This window comes from Amblyomma maculatum, unplaced genomic scaffold (assembly GCF_055883805.1).
Source record: "Amblyomma maculatum isolate TAMU_Amacu unplaced genomic scaffold, ASM5588380v1 scaffold_24, whole genome shotgun sequence".
Classification (NCBI taxonomy): Eukaryota; Metazoa; Arthropoda; class Arachnida; order Ixodida; family Ixodidae; genus Amblyomma; species Amblyomma maculatum.
Window position 1 is genome coordinate 3,086,159 of NW_028146749.1, and position 18,556 is coordinate 3,104,714.

General features: G+C 42.3%; 1 protein-coding gene across 3 annotated transcripts; it reads left to right on the plus strand.

The window, feature by feature from the left end:
* The first annotated feature begins 8,389 nt into the window (after nucleotides 1–8,389).
* Nucleotides 8,390–18,277, plus strand: LOC146171023 (uncharacterized). 3 transcript variants are annotated; one of them, XM_084586577.1, is made up of 4 exons: nucleotides 8,390–8,547; nucleotides 10,188–10,246; nucleotides 16,468–16,607; nucleotides 17,058–18,277. In XM_084586577.1, exons 1-4 carry the CDS (start codon nucleotides 8,490–8,492, stop codon nucleotides 17,281–17,283), a joined length of 483 nt encoding a protein of 160 aa, XP_084442703.1. In that variant the 5' UTR covers nucleotides 8,390–8,489; the 3' UTR covers nucleotides 17,284–18,277. The 3 variants fall into 3 exon arrangements, with proteins under 3 accessions (XP_084442703.1, XP_084442704.1, XP_084442705.1); XM_084586578.1 differs by having other exon boundaries at nucleotides 17,061–18,277; XM_084586579.1 differs by having other exon boundaries at nucleotides 8,391–8,547; nucleotides 10,188–10,225.
* Nucleotides 18,278–18,556: the final 279 nt, after the last annotated feature.

Genomic DNA, 18,556 nt, shown 5'->3' on the forward strand with positions numbered 1-18,556 from the left:
TTGCTTTCTTCGTATGCTGAATGTAGATGAACAGCAATCAGCTAGTTTTCCCAAGGATAATTTGTGCATCTATTTGGTGGTCATTGTCTTTCATTGTTGTATGCACGGAAAATGAGGCCCCCGCCAACTTGTCAACCCAATTTGGCAATTTTAGATTCCACTTTTGCAAAATTTGCCAGTTTCATTTTGCACTGCAATTACTGATGCTTTGTAGTAATGTTAATCAAGATCCCAGATAACCTGTTTAACCTCTGCATCATTTGTGTGGCTCGGCTATCAATGAACATTTTTGTATTCTTCAGTTTTTTCGCAAAGGCAACTATTGACTTCTCTGTTTTGTAACTAGGTGATATTGATGTGCATGTGCACCCACTGGCAAAAGTTCTTGAAGGTGGCTTCGCAGGGGAAAGAATGCATTCATTTGTGTACGAGATAAATTGCTTGACATTTCATGTTTCACTATATAACCCATAGTCACAATAATGATGCACAAGCGTAGGAATGAAATGAAAACTTTTTGATAAGATTGTCCTTCATAAATTTTTGACTGCAGCTCTACAAAATGCTTTGCTCCTTTTGTGCATTGCTACATATCTTGTTCCATAAAATATCTCCCTCCATGATAGCGTTGTGTGTAGACCTTCCATACCCCTATTATGAGGCTGCTATCTGGGCCAGTTGCTTCTTGACACATTCTTGCTGCTGCCACATGCCCTCCGGCACTCACATATGTTAAAAGAGGGTTGGTAAAGCTCACATATTCATGCTCTAAGCCACTGGAGCATGGCTTCATCACTCGAGATGTTTATCGAATGATTGCAGCTGTGTATAACTGCTTCATTATTTTTTTTTCTGTTAGTTGCTTTTGTAGCCTTATCTTCACTGTTCTTTGTGAGCTTTAAATTGAGAATTTTAAGGAAGGGGCATAAATTTTATGCCAATCACTTTCATTTCATTTATGTAGAAGCACTTTCAAGGAAACTTGTGTTTCATCATCACTTTTCAACATTTTGTTTTGCTCTCATAAGGGACAGCTGCACTAGTTTCACTTACACCTATCCTATTGTCACATGTGTTTTCTACGTTATCTAGTATCCCTATGCTTTCCTATTATATCAGCTTCAGCAATCCTCTCTGCATTTAACCCTCAGAATGTGTTCCATATTTTGCATGTCTGCTATGTGTACAGCCTAAATTGAACACCACAATATATTCTTAAGATTGCATTCAAAAGGTAACTTCCTGAAGGTACAATCCTATTGAACACAGTAGACGTCATACTATCCATAAGTGAGCCATTCTTTTTCATGATGTATTGAAGAATTTGTGAACAAAGCGATTTCATTTTATCTTGACCACATTCATCTGTTGTTTCTGTGGTACAGCCTCTGCCACAGCTGCATCTATAACTTGGCTGTTGGCACTGTGGTCAAATGTCTTGCGAGCCAGCAGAGCCTAATGTAGCGTAGATGTTCAGCTATTGGCTTCTTGCTTTTTTTTTTTGATGCAGCAACGTTAAAGCCTCTTTTCTGCACAAAACGCGACGTTGCGAGTGGAAAGTCTTGGGCACATTTCAGACAGGTGACATGGCCGAGTACTCAATGTGATGTCTCTGGCTTCACCTTTGAGATGAATGTGTGAGGTGATAAACCTTGCAGGATCTTTGGGTAATAAGACAGGCAACTCTTAGGCTATGGAACTGCATCCGTACAGCTTGGTTAGAGTGGGCTTTATAGGTATCTAGACAAGTGGTCTTCCACATAATTGGATAACTTACAGGTATACGCTACTGATATGTATCATAGAATAAATACTAGGTGTTAGCAGTAGCAAAGTCGATTCACACGAATGAGAGTCTGCAGACAGGAGCCATAAAAGCTGTTGTGTCATAGCGGTAAATGCTGAGCTTGCGTGTCCCCACAATTGTTTTTAGAGCATGAAGTTTTCAAGTGCTGTGCTGGTTTGCCTGATAGCCGTCACATTGAGTGACTTGCTGAAATAATGCTTAAGGCTTGTCTTCCTGAGACAAACATTTCTGCTTTTTGGTAGACTGCATAAAGGGAACATTCTAGGTGTGGCAGGCATTTATGCACAGATAAAATCATTCTTACACACACTATAACTACCTTTGCCCTGTCCATAACAGAATCAGGGAATACTTGCGCTGTCTCAGGTGCCGACTACCATTTAGATGACGTTGAGTTCCATAATCTTTGATACTGGTAATACTGCGGAACGCATAGCATCCCTTGACTGTAGTTGCAGCCTAGTGGTTTGAGCATTTGGGGACCAGTCCTCAGTGGTGTTGGGTACTCATTGGTAAAACAGTGGGTGCTTGCTTTGCTGGTGCTGGGGTCATCTTGGGCCAAACTCTTGGAGAATGAGTTTTTGACCCTATCTTGTGTTCCCTTGCTTTGTATAACTAATTTCTCTTCTTTGGTCTCCAAGGCCGTGCCACCTTTCAGATATGGCAATGAGCTGTACAACAATACTGTAATTACTTGAATGTGTGACAGCCTTTCATTTTAGGCTGTGTATTGTAGAGTGTGCAGTGCTGTAAATAAATTTTGTATTGTTTTGTATATTGTAATTTTTAGTTTTCTTATAAGCAAGGCTTCATGTCAGGTGCATGTAAAAAAAAATGCCAAAAAGTATCGAAAGCAAATGATACACCAATTGTTAGTCAACGACGAGCTGTTTAAAGCTACAGGGAATGTGTTACGTGAGTAGCAGGTCTCTTAAAGTGTGCATGTTTTGCCAAAATAAAGACAGAAGCTATACTGCAACCTGTTGGAAAAACCATGCATACAAGACACACTAGCTGCAAATCATACGCTCATTTAAACAAGCCATCACATTTAGTTTTCCAATGATATGCAATCAGAATGTCGAAAAAGTAAATTTCATGCTTTATTCCCATATTTATGCCCGTATTCAGGTAAGGTTCATTTGAGCTTGTTTTTGAGTCAGAGTGTAGAGAGTGGATGTTAGACAGTTGCACATTGGACATTATGCATTGCTGGAAGAGCACACAGGGGATGGCAAAGCCAATACAAATCATACAGTATTATCACCTGGCATTAATGAACCTTTGCCAAAAAATCCAGAACACCACCCTGATGTGCTGCAGGCCACATCAGCCTTGCAATTCATGCCTCTTTTTGTCTAATATTGTCCCCGTGCATGCTTCTGTTTTTCGTTTTTGTTGCTGTTACTTTTTACTTACGGTGTCCTTAAAGTCACGCTTGTTTTCCCCTTTGGCTCCCTTGCTTCACTTAGAGACAGGTTCGGGCTTTGTGTAGCATGTGCACTGGTTAATGTGTGCATGAATGCTACATTCAATGACAATTGCTTCAAGAAAATGGTTTTCATACTGCATCTAGCTCATTGTAATTAGGCATCATATCATATTCACTATTCATGTCTGTTCCTTCACTTCCTGAGCGTCAAATAGTATATGTGAAGGCATTTCTCTAGCCGACCTCTTCACCCTTTTCTCTCCTCTGAAGAATCTTGCTACACTGAAAGAAAGTGCCAGATGCTATTGCAAGTGCAAAACTGGTAAACAGTAGCAAAGGAACCTGTACCTGACAAATTTTGTTTCACTTGTGACATTGTGGTGTGATGTGTACCTGCATCAGACGAACAGTGTTGCTACTTTTATAAAATGTTTTTATGCAACATGCTCAGAAACCAAGGAGAATATTTTTTTTTATTTTAACGAGGTAATACATCTGCCACAACAGTGACACGCTCTGTATGCGGTGAAATGTGCATACAGCGTGCTATGTCTAATTCAGGGCACATTAAATGCCATCAGCGTGAAAGCTAACCTGTTGTTGCCAGTGGGCATCTGGCTACACTTTTTATTTCATTTTGATTGCTGCCAGAAAATCTTCTCTGCTTATTTTTGTGACGAAATTCGCGGTAACGTTTCCTGTGCGGCAGCGTGAAAACGCGTCCCAGCCGCGATGGCTCAATAATGATTATAGACGCTCGGCTCTCTGATCCGCAGTATGTGCGTTGCCCAGCCATGACGATCGCATTTCGATGTAATTAACGCGCTAAATGTGGTCCGACGTCAGCGCAGGCTCAGATCGCCAGATATATGGCCTAATCGAGCTCTCCACTATGCGTGTTTTCGCTACGCCGCTCCACCGGGCCGACATCCGCACGCTACGTCACTGAAGCCGACACGGAGCCGTAGCAGACTTGCTAACATATGATGGAAGCGGTGGGCTGCCGCAGGCAGTTTCCAACGACAGTGGTACCTTGAGAAGGCCAGCATTGTCGTCGAACAGGTGTGTCTCTTCTCTAGTGGCAACTGCAGCCCGAAAATCTGCTGGGCACTTCCAATTCTCAGTATTCGTAAACAAATTCTTTATACCCACTAGCTGAGAAGTGAATGTGCAAAGCTCGATCCTGTATACTCGCCGATTTCTCTGCGCGACTAAGTCCATAAATGAAACTTACGCACAGCTAGCCACATGCACTCATCTCAAGTAAGGCATCGCTCACACTTGACGACCGGCTGTTTGTGGGGTTTGCGTCGAGTACCGCCGTTCGCTCAGCCTATACTGCTGCTGGACGTCCGACAGCGTACGTGTACTATGATGCACTGTGGTCGCAACGACCGTAACTAATAGTATAGTACAGCCGCAACGTATATGTAAGTATCTCACTATCTCCTCAGCCTTGCCCTGCCGCGCGACGCGTATATGCAGCGTAAACACGGTTCTCACCGACCCTTCAGCTTCTCGGCATCGCAGCGTTGGCTTTTTTGTAATCGGCGCCAAGTAGCAGACGACGGCGTTATTTTTTGTAACTTTTTTCCTTGTTTTTTAAATTTCGTCATCAATTCCTGTGTTCACGCGCTTTAGCACCGCCTTAATTTTCACGTCACGGGTACGTCACAACATGGCCGAAAAGGCGAATATCGAGGATCGGGCCCATGCTATGGTGGCTAGAAAGGTTAGGTTATGGTGGCTAGAAGGGAGAGGTGGCGCGACCGCGCATTCCGCCGCTTGGAGAAAACGCGCCTTCGGTTCATGCCGCCGCCACTGGTCGCCGCTGTGGCGCTGCTGTCAGCTCTTCGATGCATTCTCTCCGGCGCACGCCGGCGCGTTCGTTCTTGTTTGCCTGTAGATGCTGCTTGAGCTGTGGTGCTATTTTTCAATCGGCTTTGTCCTAGCTCAGGTTATCCTGTTTTCTTTGGTGCCTATGTAGTTTTTCTTGCCGAGGTGCTAGTGCGAGTATATAGTATACATATGTGCGTACTTTTCTGTTTCTCTTGCGTTTAGAAACCCCCCGCTAAAAAAAAAAGTGAAAGAATCGTTGTCAGGCAAAATTACCTTCAATTGCTAAACAAAAAAATTAATGAAAGCATCGTTGTCAGGCAAAAGGCCAGTCAATTGCTAAAAAAATTAATGAAAGCATTGTTGTCAGGCAAAAGGCCAGTCAATTGCTAAAAAAAATTTGTGAGAGCATCGTTGTCAGGCAAACGGCTAGTCAATTGCTAAAAAAAATTAATGAAAGCATCGTTGTCAGGCAAAGGCCAGTCAATTGCTAAAAAAATTAATGAAAGCATTGTTGTCAGGCAAAAGGCCAGTCAATTGTTAAAAAAATTAATGGGAGCATCGTTGTCAGGCAAACGGCTAGTCAATTGCTAAAAAAAAAATTAATGAAAGCATCGTTGTCAGGCAAAGGCCAGTCAATTGCTAAAAAAATTAATGAAAGCATTGTTGTCAGGCAAAAGGCCAGTCAATTGCTAAAAAAAATTTGTGAGAGCATCGTTGTCAGGCAAACGGCTAGTCAATTGCTAAAAAAAAATTAATGAAAGCATCGTTGTCAGGCAAAGGCCAGTCTGCTAAAAAAAATTAATGAAAGCATTGTTGTCAGGCAAAAGGCCAGTCAATTGTTAAAAAAATTAATGGGAGCATCGTTGTCAGGCAAAAGGCCAGTGAATTGCTTAAAAGATTAATGAAAGCATTGTTTTCAGGCAAAAGGCCAGTCAATTGTTAAAAAAAATTAATGAGAGCATCGTTGTTAGGCAAAAGGCCAGTGAATTGCTAAAAAAAAATTAATGAAAGCATTGTTGTCAGCCAAAAGGCCAGTCAATTGTTAAAAAAAAAATAATGAGAGCATCGTTGTGAGGCAAAAGGCCAGTGAATTGCTAAAAAAATTAATGAAAGCATTGTTGTCAGGCAAAAGGCCAGTCATTTGTTAAAATAAAATGACATCATCGTTGTCAGGCAAAGGCCAGTCAATTGCTAAAAAAATTAATGAAAGCATTGTTGTCAGGCAAAAGGCTAGTCAATTGTTAAAAAAAATTAATGAAAGCATCGTTGTCAGGCAAAGGCCAGTCAATTGCTAAAAAAATTAATGAAAGCATTGTTGTCAGGCAAACGGCCAGTGAATTGCTAAAGCAAATTAATGAAAGCACGGTTGTCAGGCAAAATGCCAATCAATTACAAAAAAAAAAATAATGAAAGCATTATTGTCAGGCAAAAGGCCAGTCAATTGCTAAAAAAAAATTAGTGACAGCATCATCCATGACCAGCTTCTTATGTGGGAGACCTGAGTGAGGCAAATGGAATTCTTTCTCAAAGACTGTGGCATCGAACACACATCTGTCATCATTCAGGCCAGTGATTCAAGGCTGATATTTTATATCGCTGGATATGTGGCGAAGAAATGCATCGCTGGCACAAAATGTGAAGACTGATGCAGACAACTCCTCAGTCTCAAGAATGGAACTGCTCCAGATAATTACCAGTTGAAAGTCAGCGCTCGTTGTGTCGTCTTCTAATCTTGTGCTCCCGTCCACGTTCCGCGCTGTTACCTCAAGATGCATTACCAACATATGCCCAAGCTGCTATTCTAGTTAATTACCAGTGCAGTTGACATAGGCGGTCTTGTGTTTCCATCAACAAATCTAAACGCCCCTGTAACATCCCATGAAAACACCTTTACTCGCTGTTTTAGTGCGCGTGAAATTCGAAAAGACAGCCTTATTGACTTGGTATCCATTCTCCAAATGACCAAACTGCAGCTGGTTGGTTGTCACGGACATATTAAATTTGTGACAAACAAAGTGATCAAGTTCTATGTTCTTAGCAGACTACACCTGAAGACGCAGAATTCATTTTCAAAAGAAAGGCAAGGGAGAATGAAACTGTTAAAACTGAGGTGGGTTGTTTAATTTGCTATTTGGTTGTGAGCAGTTATGCCTGGAAATAGTGTTTATTCTACCTGTATTACATGTATATTTGAGGCCTTGAACAGAACCTCAACATTGTGAAATTTCACTTTTCTTTCCAGCATTCTTGCCCTTAAGTGCAATAAACAAAACTTTGCTTATCCATGTGAGTTTTTTGTGAATAAAACTGCAATTTGTTCCTTCTGTACTTAAATACCGTTTTACATCGCGTGTTGCATGTTCTGGCTATCATCTGCTAAAAATTGCACTTTCCCACTTTAGACGCACCGGAAATTCGCAGACAACAAAGAATACAAATTAGCCTGGTGCCTGCGTACTGTGCGACGTAACCGCACGTTAAATAATCGCTTGTCATCTGCATTCTCTGTAATCTTCGACTGCAACGCCCCTCAGCCCGAGTCGCTTTGGCTTTTTTTAAAACTCACAATAACAAACCAAAATAATTAGCTTTATAACTTCGACAACTGTGCACATCTGGAAAGGGTATGTAATGCATCTTCAGACCAAAACTTCCTCACTTAAGCAGCATTTAGTAGCGCGACAAGCAAAACAACCGGCACAGCCGCATCGCCCGCTTTCACGGTGCCAAAGAGCATATTAGCTGTCGACGTCACTCCTGACTTGCCTATTTTGCTTACCTGGTTCAAATATTTCAAGTGGTAACAATAATTTTAACATTTTGTTGGTATGACTGCGCTGCAACTGCAGCAAAGTTTACCCCAGCTACGGCCGGTCTCGAGGAAGAGCGCGCGCTCTCCCTCGAGACCGGCCGTGCCCCAGCGCGAGCCGAGCACGCATCGAAGTGCTGAGAGCAGCGCCACCTACGAGAGGCATGAAATGTAGGAGCGGCGCTCGCGGCCCGCTCGCGTCACCTAACTATGGTGGCTAGACCCATGCTTTAAACTTTTTTAAACGGATTTACGCCGCGCCAATTTTCCAAGTTAACTTATTCAACATCGCAAAGATGGCGCGACGGACGCCATCGATGTATCACGCTCTTTACAGTAATTTTAATCCATAAAATTATTTCATTATTATTTCATTTCAGTTTCTGTATTTCGCTTTATTCTCAAAGAAAACGTAAGGTTGTGTTTTATTTTTGAGTGACGCATCCTGCATTTCCGTTGCTGCCATTTAGGCAAGCTAAGTGCTACGCAACTGACGCAACTACTGCGACTGCCTACTGTGCCTATCTCCTTGACTACTGTGCGTTCGAAAACGACCAAAGCGTCCGAAGTTGTGCTGAAGTTCAGTACCAAAATAGAAAGTCATGGCGCTGACCCAGCGGGTTGTCTCATGGAGTGATGCCGCAGAAAACGCCCATTGTGGTAAGTATCGTCCGCACACGCCTACGACGTATCATTTTTCGACGCTCTTGAGGAAAGAGCCCAAGCCTTGAATGAACTGCTGCATGTTGAAAAGCTCTGCCCTAACTATGCCCTAACCATAGTCTGTATTCGAGGTCTTCATTTGTTAGTGGTTCGCAAGCGTCGCCTCTCAGACAGTGAATTCGAAATCTGGAAGTATCAATTTGACAAGGGAAGAGACATATGCCCCTGTTTGTTTTCGAGCTACAAAGGCAGTCAAAGCGAGGCTTACTGCTTGCCTACGTGTGCAGTCTTGCCTGTGATAAGTTTGCTCGCATCACTGCAGCTGATATGTAACTTTGCAACCTAATCAAATAAATGCTTACAGTGTGAAAAGAGGCCGCAGGTACACATTGTGTCACTACTGCCATGCGTGAACGCTTGATTGCACGTGAATGCGGCCTTAATTTAACAGTGCAACGTTTTTATACCAGAAGTGGGAAAGCTGCTGGAAATCAAAAGTGCAAGTCAAAAGATTCCTCTCTGGCGAATAGCCACATTAAAATGCTACTTCTGTATTCCCCCTTTTTTTTTCTGCCATGTAAAACGACTTTTTTTACGAATTTTTTTTACGAGTTTAATTGCTGTAGCTAACTGGCTAGCATGTATGTTCTCTAAATATAGCATCTACAGCCATTTACTTGCTTTGTTAAATTGTAGTATTGACAGCTTATCTTCGAGTCTTCAATCTGACTGCAGCACATTTGTGCAGAGTAGCATCACATTGGAAGTAGACGGTACTGGTCATAAATGAAAATTTTATTATGAGAGACAACAAAATATATATTTTTTCTAATTTCAGGATATCGCAATAGTTCCCATGTTATGGGAAAATAAAAGAAGCATAATTAGGTTATTTCTTATGGAAGACTTTTCAATATTCTTTAGTTCTGGTCAAAATGGTTGTAGCCAAAAACCTGCTGTGCAGATTATGGTATTTATATTCTTATTGGAAGTATGCTATCGTGATATACCTAAGTGGTTGGTAGTTGTTTGTGAATAGTGGTCAAGGAACTCTTTTTACCAAAATAAAACTTTCATAGTTAACACAACAAAGCGCAATGACAAAGTATGCAGGTCGAAGTAGCATTTGGCACGCCTGTTTGTCAGAGCAGAAAAACTAAAAAATATTTCCAAAATTCTGTCTTCATGGTCAATTTGCAAAGCCTGGGGCCGAATTACGGGACTCGCTCTAAAGTTATAGAGCGTGACATCAAATGACGACGCCGTGACGCCTCGGCGAGACATCAATGCGTGACGAAAATCTGAATCAATGATCGCCAGGGTGCGGTTTATTCGCAAGTCAAGGAGCCGTTTGCTAACTTTTTTATAGATATAGCATGTGAATAAATTAACTAAAGCTTTATTTTTTCACGAAGCCGCATTTCAAGGTCAACGTCATCACAGAAATCATGAAGCAGCTACAGTTTTGCAATTAAACGCTCTCGTGGGTACCTTCTTTTGCCGCGAGGGCGTGCTGGCAGAGGTAAACAAACCGTAAAAATGGCGCTTTTCAGTAAAACCAATCCACATTGAATTATTAAAATTCAAAGTGTTTGTTTACCTGTATTTCAAGCAATGCCTTGTTTATGCTTGTGCAGGTGCTCTCTCCCATGCTTCTGCTGGCTGCCAGCCCAAGGTAAAGTGGTCTCGCTTCCAAGTATGCAGTTTTGTACTCATCATCATCATCATCAGCCTGATTATACCCACTGCAGGGCGAAGGTCTCTCCCATATTTCTCCACTTAACCCGGTTCTGTGCTATCTGCATCCACTTGACCCCTGCGAACCTTAATCTCATCCGCCCACCTAACTTTCTGCCGCCCCCTGCTACGCTTTCCTTCCCTTGGAATCCAATTTGTTACCCTCAGCGACCATCGGTTATCCTCTCTTCGCACTACATGTCCTGCCCATGTCCATTTCTTCTTCTTAATTTCTACTAGAATGTCGGTAACTTGAGTTATTTCTCTGACCTTCTATGCATTTCTCTGACTATTGTGCATTTTTCTCGGGTCATAGGGAAGAATAATGGAGTTTTTCCCAAGTAATATGTTGTGAATCTGCATTGCTTTCTCATCCGAGGTTGCTCTCAACCTTCATTCGTTGTCGCCAACATTTGCTCGACTAATGATTCAATAGTAGATCTGGTTTGTTGGCATCAAAGCATTAGGGGTTGAGCAAATTAGGTGTTACTGATAATGCATCCGCGGATACTGCTGGCATGTTGTCTTAGGTTAGATGGTGCCAGCACAACTAATAATTTCTTTTCTGATGTGAGCTCACACTGCAACTGGCTTCCTTGCTACACAAGGAAGCCAGGTTCCAGTTTTTTCTTGCATTCCATGCTAACCTCGTGTATAGAACACTTCGTACGGATAGGAAAAATGTTGCATGGTATGTGTAAAACATGGCCTAGTAGTTAGGTCACCCGTGTGGGTTGTGGAAGGTGGATGTTTCGAAGCTCTCTGAAGGACACCCACTGGTAGAATCAGGTACAAAAAGCCCCCATCTAGGCAACCGGCTTTCTTCGGAGCAGTGCGCTTAGGTGAAGCTCTGTTAACCCCGCTGCACTTTGTGTGGCAAAGTCAGTTTTGAGTGACCGCTCAGTCTGCAAAGCTGGTTGTTAGTAGTCTTGATTCCCACACTGGACCTTTGCAGGAGGGTTTGCACAGTAAAGGCATTCGCAGCCTCACACCAGCAGGACAGACACAAAACCCTTTCAGTTACCATTGGTAAATATAGTAATGGTAATCAGGACTGCCACTGCAGAGCGAAGGATTTCGATACTCAGTTTCAAACATTAGGTGCAGTACTGCAGAGGCTACGCAAGTAGTTCGCAACAAAAAATGGAGAAATTATTCGCTCCGTGGTGTTTTCATGGTGCAGAACTGAAAGGCACAAAACTGTCTAGCTTCCCAGTGGGCACCTAAAATGTGCTCAGAAGAGACATGCTAAAGGAGAAATGAGCCACTCTTGAGCACGGTGAGCTTTTCCTCCAATACATTTCCTGCTTACATCTACTCTCCATGAAGAGATCAGCAATGGACTAAACAGCAAATGCAAAGTATTAATTCATATTCTGGTCATTTTGCCGGAAATCTAAATTTTTTTGAAGCTAATGACGAATGCCTTGTATATAGCCTGTATGGAAATCATTTGTTTTTTGTGCACCACAGGCAACACACTATTCTTGGTCACGGACACAGGCTACTTAAGGGGAGACGCGGGTCGAAAAACGGCGATTTTCAGTAAAAAAGTCACTTTTGTGATTTTAACTGTTTTAGCAACACTGATCCTTCCTCTTTATTATATAAAAAAATCAGAGCCGAAAACAGTCGCGAAATTATTTAAAAAAGTCTGTTAAAGCACTCAAGGTGGCTAGAGAAGGGGCAGATATGACCCATGTTCAAGCGCGTGACGCGTCAAATCGCGGCGTCGCACGCCACTGGAATTTTGAAAGGCGGCAGGCCCACGCTTTTTCTCCCTAAAGCTGGCTTTGCCGCTTCACAAACCCCCAGCATGTAATAAAAAAAAAAAGTTTCGCCAGCCCAAACCTAGCATTTTCACTGGCCATTTAAATCACGTGGTGAGATTTCGACCACGCCATTGGCTGTGGGCGTGGGAAGCGGCCATAGCTCGTCTGCTCTTCATGCGACGCGTAGCTCGCTGTCACGCTTGCCCGCTAGTTTTCTCTCGGCGTATTTTCAAAATTTCACGCATCTTCGTGCTCTTCGCTGCGATAGAAGCCAAGAAGAAACATGATTTTCGGTGTCGAAAGTACCGGTCAAACCACGCGTTCAAGGGAAGTCACCGGCAACGTGAAACAGCGTGCAGTGGAGACGTCCGCGGCAGCTAGGCCTAACCTCGGCGGAGGCGACGCTTTTGACGGCTCGGAGCCGGCTGGGCATTGAAGTTTCAGCGACCGCTTAGGCGATTTCGTCAGTGCATTGGATAAGAAGATAAAGATCTTCGAGAACTTCGAGCGTTGAGGAGACCTAGTACGGCGAGTGCCTTTATCGGCAAGATCGGTGCCGCGAACGCACTGGCGAGCGGAGCAGCCAGCTTGTTGGGAGCGCGGACGGTGCTAACTTTCCGTTTGCGAGTTGGCCAAGAAGCGAAAAGGACTCGTCGTTTCTAGAGCTGCGTTGCAGCAGTGTAGCGTGTGCCGCGTCCGTTGTGTCATAGTCGTGCTCGTCGCGGTGTACAGCTCCGGTGGACGACGCCCTTCAGCCAGCCCGAGGGAGATTTTCGTCGTGAACGTCAATGCAGTGGTTGGGGCGCGCGTTATCGGTGCTGGATACAATCAACTTGCCCGATTTTGTGTGATTCTTGGTTAGCCGAAACAAGTGCACCATAAGGAGTTTAATGCCATAACAAAAAAAGTGAACCTTGCGGTTACAAAGCAGTGGCTGACAGAAGCAAGGTCTCAGCATCGCTAGCTAGCGAAGAAAGCACGTCTTGAGAATGCTACTCACAATGTCACTGTGGGAGCAACATATGATGCTGGTGAATTCTAAAACTGTGCACTGTATCATGATACCCTGGCCTGCATTGTGTGCAATTTTCATGCAGGTAGTGCTGCTACAACAGCAATAAACAGCTTTTGTATCTTTAAATCGCATTTTTCTCAAATTCTTATTTTGGGCCGAATATGGGTTTTGTGCACAATATTTTATGTCGTTATTTTTGTTCAATCAACACCAAATTTGGCATGCATGATCTTTAGGATGTGTAGAATGCAAGTATCTAGGTTTAAATGCAATCAGCAGTATTTTTGGGCATGCAAATTTAAAAAATTATCTTGTTCTAGCCACTAAAAACAAGGCACCAGATATAAAATTGTCTCAAAACATTGCATGCCAAGGGAATGTTGCTATGTTGCTTATTTGCACTCAGTGGAGTGTTGGGGACATAAAGAACTAGTTGGCTCTGCCCTACCATGCTTGCTGCTCTGTACAGCAGCTGCACAAACATGCATTGTTTTTCACTTATGCATGGCATTTAGAATATGAAGGCATTAAGCTATTTTAAAACTAAAAGCATATTTAGAAAGAGGAGATCAATCTCTATAAGTGGTGCAATTTTCATTCACCTAGCATCAATATTAAGAAAAAAATGTTTTCGAGTAGCATCTCCCCTTAAACAGGAGCGCTAGTTTTCGTAACGTTGCACCTAATGTATGAAACGAAGTTTAGCTAGGCCTGGTCCCGTAATCATACTGCGACGGGCCGCTACATACACCATGGCACTTTTTTCTGCCTTTAGAGTAGAGGATGTGGAAATTAAGCACTCCCTTCTTTTTTTTTTTCCCCCATGCAGCAGAGTGTAGTCAGTTTGCTGTTACTAGGTTTCTTCTTGTATCGCATATTGTAGTATATTGTCATATACGACAACAGCAAATTGTCAGGATTGATTATTAATGCGAAAGCATTACTAGGCTATGTTGGCAAGGTCGCATGTACAGGACGTGTCCGCAGCCGTTCTCGTTCTTAGAAGAGTTAGGATGAAATGAATCATTTTGAATCGTAGAGGATGATGTCAGCATACTGCAGTGGTGGAATTAAGTGAATAGGTTAGTTAATTACACCCAAAGATGTAAAAGTAAAATCGATCACGTGTTGAAGTAGCTATATGATAAATGTCAACATCCAAGGGATGTGAAGCCCCGCCAATTCTCAGAATTTTTTAAAGCTTTTATCTGCACACAACTGCGAACATTTAATGTTAGAAAGTGAAGAAAAAAATTTTTTTCTTATTAGGAGTAAATTGCTTGGTGCTTCTAGTTAGAAGTAGCTTCAGTAAATGGCATCAGCTACATTGGCACCAATGTGTGCTTTTGGAGAGAGCACCATCTTGTGATCAAATAGTTTGGTGGAATGACACTAATGAACAATCTCTGTCCTTGTATCCCTCCGTTCATTGCAAAGAAAACCATTTGTAGGTTATAGAGGACGCACTGTTGAAAAGCGTTCATTATTCTGAGTAGTTTCTTACCTGCAAGAAATCAGTATGCTGTTGCAGCAAAGTGGCTTATCCTGCTTTATATTTACTGACCGTAAAAGCTGTCTTTAGAGTGATGTGGCGATTAAGGCTGTTTTCGCTATTTGTGAGCGAAATGTAACCAAATTTGGCATAATTATGTAGATTCTTAGCTGTGTTTTGCAGATTTGAATTTAAATTAGGGTACCTGGTACAGCTGTTGAGTACTTACGATTAACATCTTCTTAAACTTATCCCTGGGGTGATAAATAATCGGTTTAAAGTGCGCACGTTTGGCAGTTGAACATTTTTGCAGTGGTCTGTTATGTACAATGAAATGTTTTTTTGATACGGACATATTTAGAAACAAAGGTTACAACTTAGGGATAGTTGACGACTGTTTTTCAAAAGTCAATTTCAAGAATATTATAGGCATAATCGTTAAAGGCCTTACTGCACTCTTCTGTTTCCTTGGAGTCAGAGCAAACAGGATCTTTCTGTAGCTGGTTTTGAAATGCTGCAACGATGAGTAATAGCAATAGCCTGAAAAGAGATGAGAAAATCAGCCCCAAAGGTTTTTTTCTCCGTGTTTGCCAGGTATGGTTGCCTCACATATTTGGGATCTTGATCAGAAGAATAAGGCTTTGTAACTGATAGAAGCTTTGTTCTTTTTCTCTCCACTTAATGGTAATACTAAGATAGGTTGTGTTCTGTCATCTGAAGTCCATTGAATTCACGTGCTAGGGCCATCACAAGTACGACTTATTCATAAATATGACCACTGTTCAATTAAAAAAGATATATTTTAAATATTTACCGTAAGCATTTTATTAACGTTTCGGCACAATGCAGGTAAAGAGCAGAGAGTTAAGAAAATAGATGAAGTGAGGGTTGGAAGATGCCTCTGAATTGGTAATTTAATTTGTCTTGCCACCCTCAATGCGACAGTAGCACTGTAACCACAATGGGAATACATCTGCAAGGCTCAAGTTTCAGATTCTGGACTTGTAAAACTTGACATTAAAGCTGTCGTTTGGCTTCAGATAACTTCATTTCCTCAAGAGTAGAGGCTTAATGCCGATGCCCGAGCAGGAGCTGTTTTGGGAGGTTAAACCTCATTAACCAAACCAGATTTAAGTGCTGGCCACAGAAAATGCAGAACAGTGTTCTGGTGCTTTTTTGTAGCCTGTGGTGTAACCATGATAGCATTGCAAGGTCACATTCATTCTTGTTCAGTTCCATGACAGTGCAGGCATTGACAAAGCGTCCTATCAAAGGGTGCTACCATGCATTTCATGTGCTGTTGATCCCCTGTGAGCATGCAAAGGCTTTTTGAAGTTTGGGTGGTAAGATTAACAGGTTTGCGCTCTGGTCGCTTTAGTGAGAACACAAACGCCACTTGATTGTTGAACAGCTCAGATGAGGATCTGTGGCCAATGTAGAACTAAGCATGTTTGTTTCAAAGAGGTGCTTCTGTTCATACTTTTGGACGTCACTTGACTGGGTGATTGATTGATGCCACTCACCTTCAATTATTGGTAGGTATGGCTGGAAGAATCCGAAACCTTGGTATGTGAAGCATGAACCACACAGCAGCTGTGTAATAACATTTCAACATATGTAGATGACCTAGCCTTGCTAGAGCAGGTTGAAATACAAGCACTGTGCAGGTTTTGAAATTTTGAAGTTCAGTTGAAACCTATGTTTTGTACCAAACTGGCCACAAACTGTAATTTAACTTAAGGCTGGCCAGAGAGTCAGTTTAGCAAATAAGACTCGTTGAGTTGGCTCATTCATGCAGTTGTCTTTCAGCATTCCTTCAATTCGGCACAGACACCTCTAACCAGTGCCCATTTTTGTCCACGATGATTCTGAAGCTGGCTGATTGGGTACTTTTTGCACAGGTACGTCCTGAAAATATCATCAAGGAAGACTTTGTCAACGCAAGTTCTGGCTTGAGCATGGACGACCTGTGCAGTCATTTGAAGGACAGTGATCACTTGTGCACCATCAGTTGCACAACAAAGTCCAGCCCCATGCTTGGGTAAGTGTGCACTGTAGCCTTCTGTTATTTTGTGGATTTCGGAGATTTACTGCTCGAAAGTATTTTTTCTGTGGTTGTGGGGGGCTGCTCAAGCTTTTGTTTATGTGATATGTATTGGGTTTTGAAAGAAGGATCCATCAGCAGGTTTCCCAGATTCTTTCTAAACCCATTCTCCTCGTTAATCTTTCATCTATCCTGCCAGTGTCAGTCTAAAACTTCGCAGTATGTTGACCTAAGACCGGACTTGGCTCAAAGCTTGTATTTTTTACACATAACTTGTCAGCCTCATGCTGTTCAGAGCAAGTTTTATTTTCTGTTCTTGCTGTAACTTTTAAAAAGTACAAACGGTCTTGGGTGTCTCAGGGCCTTCGGCATTTTTCAAAAATTATCCCCACCGTGACTGCCAAGTGAAGAAGCCAACATGGTGGTTTTCTTCTCTCCTTGTTCCAGCAGAGAAGCGATGATGGAAGGCGGTTGCAGCGCAGACAGGATTGCAGAGAGGGTAGTGAATGGTCGCCGCGACATCCTTCTACTCAACTGGTGTGCGCTTGCCGCAGTCGAAGATCTTTTGACCATCTGTCATGGCTGTGCTCTAAATGGCACCATTGATTGTTATCTTATGAGCTCACCACCTTATCACAAGTTCTGCCAAGAAGAACTTGTTACGTTTCGTTGATTCTTGTGAGCAGACCATTCATTGCGACACTACTTTGTCATCCGAGACTTCGTTTGTCAGTATTTTGCTCTCTATGGCTGAAATTCTGATTTTTCGACGAAGTCTCGTTTTGTATAGTTTTTGTTCATAATAAACATCAGCAATTTCGTTGCAAGTGGCTTAGCACGAACTGTTCCAACCTGGCAAAGCCTTCAAATGCCGGTGAATAATATAGTTCCTTAGCAGAATTTTTCCTCTACGCGCATTCTAATTAACTAAACAATTGGAAGGTGTCAGAACTGATTGGCGCCAACTCAAATTCAACTGGTTCCAACTGTGTTTTGCCTCCTTCCGCTTGAGTTTTCATATTGGGTTGCTGCGAGGGGACTGAGACGCATTTGCCCGATTGCTTGTTATTCACTTGAAATAAAATGTGAATACCTTGTCCAAATGGGTGCAGCATTTGTCGTCCTGTTTGGTTTACTATAATTCTTGGTGTATAAGGCACAGCTTCTTTTTGTCTCAATTTTCAATTTTGTATTTTTAACAGTAATGATACATATGAGGGGTGATCAGAAAGGTTTGCAATCCATGTATAAATAAAACTGCCAGTTCTTTGAAACATTTTTGTGATCATAACCTTATGTAATGCCCCGAAGGGTACAGATTTTTATTTGTTGTTTTCAGCAGTTGTTTGCATGTGGCCTTATCTTTGATTGCAGCGCATTGGGATGATTTTGTGCTCATGTGTTTATGCTCAGTGTCTCGAAATGGCGCTTTATCATTTGCTTTGCTGTGCTAGATGCGCCGAGATTAGTCTGGAATGGTAGAAGCACAACAGTTTCTGTGTTCCAGGCTTTCCCAGTATCCTTTCTGGACGGTATATCTCGATCTTTCTGCGCTGATTGTAAATTGAGTACTGCCACATGCAGCGGGCATGTTTGCTGCTATGTCCTCCGCTGAGTTTTTTAGTTCTTTATTGGGCACAAGTGAGCCTAATAAAGAGTTCATTTCAGTGCTGTTGCACGTTTCTTATTTTTTGTGCTTATGGCCTTGCCACTACCACGTGACATCTGGTGAAGGTGCTGGATATCGATCCCAGTCAGGGTTCGTAACGGTCTGTGAAACCCTTGAAAACCCTGGAATTAAAAAATAGCATTTTTAAGGCCTTGAAAACCCTTAATTATTTTGAAGTCCTTAAATAATCCTTGAATTTCTTCGATAGGCTTTCGTTCAGCCGGTTTTTAGCGAATGCCTCTTGAACGACTGGCAACTACGTACTCGAGCCAACCAA